General features: G+C 60.4%; 2 protein-coding genes across 2 annotated transcripts in view; one reads left to right on the forward strand and one right to left on the reverse strand.

The window, feature by feature from the left end:
• ASIC4 (acid sensing (proton gated) ion channel family member 4) overlaps positions 1-1,893 on the forward strand; it is a 31,298-nt gene extending 29,405 nt beyond the window's left edge. The window contains 4 exon segments of the mRNA XM_011964671.1: positions 155-246; positions 328-407; positions 715-819; positions 1,055-1,893. Coding sequence (XP_011820061.1) covers positions 155-246; positions 328-407; positions 715-819; positions 1,055-1,168 — 391 coding nt within the window. The 3' untranslated portion in view covers positions 1,169-1,893.
• Positions 1,894-2,066: 173 nt separating this feature from the next.
• CHPF (chondroitin polymerizing factor) overlaps positions 2,067-4,780 on the reverse strand; it is a 4,607-nt gene continuing 1,893 nt past the window's right edge. The window contains exons 2-3 of the mRNA XM_011964670.1: positions 4,072-4,251; positions 2,067-3,760 (exon numbers count right to left, since the gene is read on the reverse strand). Of these exons, the coding sequence (XP_011820060.1) occupies positions 2,501-3,760; positions 4,072-4,251 (1,440 nt within the window). The 3' untranslated portion in view covers positions 2,067-2,500. The remainder of the gene's footprint in view (positions 3,761-4,071; positions 4,252-4,780) is intronic.

Here is a 4,780-nt window from a genome sequence, read left to right on the forward strand (position 1 = left end):
ACTGCCTCCCCTCACAGCCTTGGGGAGTCCAGGGGGTGGTCACTGACTTCCCCATGCAGAGGTCTCTGATCAAGATATGCTGGATCCAGGATGCCCCTGCCAGCCTTCTCAGGAAGCGAGGCCCACACGGATACCCTGCTTCCTGTCTCCACAGGGAGAACTTCCTGGTCCTAGACGTCTTCTTTGAGGCCCTGACCTCTGAAGCCATAGAGCAGCGAGCAGCCTATGGCCTGTCAGCCCTGCTGGGTGAGACTGGTGTCCCCCTCAGCTTGTGTGTGGGTGGATCGACCCGGCCGCTCCCTCTGACACTGCTCTCCTGCTTCCCAGGAGACCTCGGGGGACAGATGGGCTTGTTCATTGGGGCCAGCATCCTCACGTTGCTGGAGATCCTTGACTACATCTATGAGGCAAGGGCCCCGGGAAGGCAGGGTGGGAGTGGCGGCCATGGGCAAAGCAGAAGGGGGCAGTGCGGGGTGCCTGGTGGAGCTGGCCTGGCTGGGAAGTCAGGTTCAGGGTTCTCTGCCAGGGTCCCCTGACTGGCTGGCAGGCCTGAGGGCTCAGAGTCAGGAGAAGGGGATAGGTGAGGAGGACAGGGTGTCCTACTGGGAGTTTGCTGTGGCAGTGAGTCCTGTGGGCAGCTGGGCATGGTAAGGCTCACGTTTCTCCTCAACCAATTTCCTGAGCCCACTGCTGTCCCCCACCCTGAACCCCAAGGTGTCCTGGGATCGACTGAAGCGGGTATGGAGGCGTCCCAAGACCCCCCTGCGGACCTCCACTGGGGGCATCTCCACTTTGGGGCTTCAGGAGCTGAAGGAACAGGTGAGGATGAGCTCTACAGAGCATGCAGCCACACCTCCCCAGGACTGACACCCCCATGGTTTCTGAACCAGCCTGTGGAGTGGGCCCTGGAGCCTCTGCCCAAGGTGACAAGGAAAGGCTGGCGGTGTGAGCCCTGGGGACAGCACTTGACCTCTCCCTGTCCCACTCTTTCTCGGCAGAGTCCCTGCCCCCACGAGTTCTCCCTAGCCCACTCCCTGTTTTCTTTCTCCTGCAGAGTCCTTGCCCGAGCCGGGGCCATGCCGAGGGTGGGGGGGCCAGCAGCCTGCTCCCCAACCATCACCACCCCCACGGTCCCCCAGGAGGTCTCTTTGAAGATTTCGCTTGCTAGGATGGTGCTGTGACTGAAAGGATCCAGGAGTCTGAGACCCCTCCTGGGATCCCCAGCACATTCTCCTCCTGCTCCTGGGAAAGGCCTGGGGGCGGTGCTCACTGGGAGGGCCAGGACTCAGTTCCTGCTCTTATCCTCCCCTGCCCTGATGTCAGCTGCTTTGCACAAAGGTCCTTCTTGTCCACACCCCTTACTCCCAGGCTGGTGCCCCGGGAGGGCTGGAAACCAGGCCATGGGCCCTCATGGAGAGGAAGGGCAGGAAGGAGAGAGGGAGGGGAGGATAGAGCTCATCCCAGCTGGGGAGGGGGAGCCCTCTGTACATTTGTATATATTTAGGGAAAGCCGGGTGGGGGGATACAGATGTAGAAGGTGGGTAGGGCTACACGGGTGGGTGATTTAGGGACAGCCAGGGTCCCAGCCCTAATGTCAGCAGGAAAGGGAGAGCCCCAGGACTCAGGAGTGCTGGGCTGGTCCTGCTTCCTGCCCCTCTCCAGGCCCAGCTCCCCTCTTGGCAGGGGGAGAGGATGGCCCAGCAGGCCTGGCCCAGCTCCCAGTTCCCCCTGCACCAGCCCCACCCCTAGAGTCCCTTCTATAGGGAGGGGGCAGGAGACCTTCCAGACTTCGGCTGAGCTTGGAGGGTGGGAAGGGAGCCTTCTCAGGCCTCTCTCCCTCCAGTCTGATTTTGTAAAGTGCTGATGAGATTGGGAATAAAGAGGCATAAAGAATTCTCTGTGTGTATGTGTGACCAAGCACGCACTGGGGGCTGGGGTGAGGCTGGGCACATGCATGACTTGGTCCCGGGTGAAAGGAAAGGCAGGCCCCAGCAGGGGCAGGGGAGCCTGTGTGCTTAGCCAGTTCTCCCTCCCCCACGCCCGTCTACCCTTTCAAAACCTCTGAATCACGAGTCCACACTTGGCCAGTTTATTAAAGGCAGGGAGCTTCAGCAGGGTCCAAAAGGGAGAAGTTGGGAGATGCCCCTCCTCAGCTCCCTGCTTCCCTAACAACTCTTCTACAGCCCAGCCCCCAGGGCCCAGAGGCAGGGCTGGCGTCAGGCAGACTGTACTGCATAAATATGTGGAGGCCACAGCCCAAATCAGCAGCGTCAGGGGGCAAGGAAACTGGGTTTGGGGCAAGAAGTGGGTGGCTCTGGGGGCACCTCCCCCAGTGCTTGTCCAGAGCCCAGGGACCCACAAAGCCAGAGAGGGGACCAGCGGGCCAGCTTGGGGTCTGGCTATGGCCAGCCCTGCCCAGCGAGGCTGGCAGGTGGCTCTGGTTTTGGGGGAGGAGTGGGGTGGGGTGTGGCCATGCCATGGCCCATGGGGACAGGTGGGGTCAGGTGCTGTTGCCCTGCTCCTGCTCAAAGAGTAGCATGGCCAGCTGGGTTCGGGATCCGAGGCCCTCAAGCACACTCTGGCGGCAGCGGTGGTATAGGTCCTCACTGAGCCTCGCGCTGCATGTCTGGGCCCGGTAGCGCTGCAGCAGCGCCGGCTCCACTGCCCGCAGCACATGCAGACTGGAGAAGTGGAGGAACAGCTCGTACACGTCCAGGCTCTCCAGCAGCTCCTCTTCTTGTTCTGAGGCTGCCGCCAGGCGACCACGGGCTGCCACGTAGTCGGAGTTGTAGAAGCAGGCCTCGCTGGCTGCCTGGCGATCAAAGCGGCCAGTGTCACGGCCCAGCTCTGGGGGCCCAGGCCCTTGTGGTGGGGCCACAGCTGGGTGGAAGGCTTGGAAGTGCATGGGAAAGAAGGCCTGCCAGCCGGAGATGGCATGCATGCGGCAGCGGTTCAGGAAGTCAGGCGTGAGCACCGTGTCTGGCCCGGCCAGCAGGAACAGTGTGTCCAGTGGGTGCTTCTTGGAGAGTAGATCCATGAGGCGCAGTGGTGAGGGTGCGGCTGTCTGAACACTGAGCCATGGCACCCGGGCGCCGGGGAAACGCCGCTCCAGCTCTGCCACGTGGGCCTTGACAGGTGCGAAGACATCTGCGTGGGCTGCGCGCTGGGCCTGGCGCGGCTCATACAGTAGCAGCAGGGTCAGGGCTGCCGCAGCATCACCAGGCTCCAGTGCTGCAGTGGCAAAGGCCTCCAGGAAGCCAGGGGCCAGGTCACGCTCAGCCGCAGCTAGAGGCAGGAGCACAGTGAGACGTGAGGCCTCAGTGACATAGGGCACAGGCAAGATCTCCACGCGGCTCAGCGGCCGGAGCAGCTGTACTCGGCGAGTGAGGGGCCGGCGGCCTCCCTGGGGGGTCAGTGCCTCCAGTTGCAAGTCCAGTGTGTATTCCATACCCCGGGCTGGATCAAAGCGTCGGTAGCCATTCACCAGTTGCTGCTTCTGGAGCCGCAAGGCCGGGTGGTAGCGGCGGTTGAGCTCCTCTAGAGCTGTCCCCAGAACATCAGCCACATCAGCCCGATCAGCCCCACGCAGTGGGCAGCGGGGTGAGCCATCGGCGCAGGAGAAAGCGTGCTGCTCCGTGAAATAGTCCCAGCGCAGCACCTCAAAGCGGGAGGCCGGGCGGGATGGTGCTGGAATGCCCACAGGCCAGGCAGCTGCCCGGTCACCATCAACGGCCAGACGGCTGGTATTCTGGATCTCCCACTGGATCAGAGAAACAGGCCATGAGTAAGGGGCAGACCAGAGGAGCAGCACACAGCTGGGGGACTGGGTAGGCAGCAGGTGCCACTCAGGATGGGTCACTAGTCCCCTGCCCACCCAGGGTCCTTACCTATCATTTCCCCAGCATAGACAGCCTAAGAGCCCGGAGGCTCATCAGAGAACGTAGAAACAGGCAGGGGCTGGGAAGTAGTTTTGTTCTGTGATTCTAGTGCTAACTTTTCATTTCTCTGGGATCTCTGTGACCTCTCAGATCCTGTGCCCCTCACTCCGCCATCCCCAGACCTAGACCATACCTGTAACTCCTGGATCTCCTGGTATGTGCGTTCCAGTTCAGCTCGGGCGAAAGCCTTGTGCAGCTGGTACATGTGCACAGGGTCACGCACAGGGTGGGCTGTCAGGGCACTTCGGAAACGAAGGTCCCCCTCCTGCACTGGCTCCCCAGGGCTCAGCTCCAGATGGCTATAGTGTACCCCCTGGGGAGAGGAAGGGAGGGGATCTGTTATGAGCTGGCATTGTCTTCCATTGTCTCATAGTATCTCATCTCCTCAGTCTATGACCTGTTGTGGACTTACAGTCTGAGGGTTTAAGTCTACCTTGACCAGTTGTGAGTCTGTGTGACCTTCAGCATGCCTCTGCTAGCTCATCTGCGAAATGGGCATGCGTCCTGTCTCAGAGCTGTCCAAGGGCTAAAACAATAACTAACATCAAATGCCTATTATGTACAAGGCTCCCTTATTTTCCCTAATCCTTGTAACAACTCTGAGCAATAATTATTTCTATTGGCACAGAGGAAGCTACTGAAGCCCAAGATATTGAGTAATCTACCTGGGGTCACAGGGATAGAAAATAAATGTCCGAATTGGCATGGAAAACCAGGCCTGTAGCTCCACCACCCCTTTGCCTCTCAGAGGGATTTGAACATGACAGGAGGTATCGGCAGGATAGCTTATCATCCCACCTCATGGTCACCAGTGCAGCCCACCCCGGTGGCATCGAGAATGC

Source organism: Mandrillus leucophaeus, unplaced genomic scaffold (assembly GCF_000951045.1).
Source record: "Mandrillus leucophaeus isolate KB7577 unplaced genomic scaffold, Mleu.le_1.0 Scaffold70, whole genome shotgun sequence".
NCBI classification, from domain to species: domain Eukaryota; kingdom Metazoa; phylum Chordata; class Mammalia; order Primates; family Cercopithecidae; genus Mandrillus; species Mandrillus leucophaeus.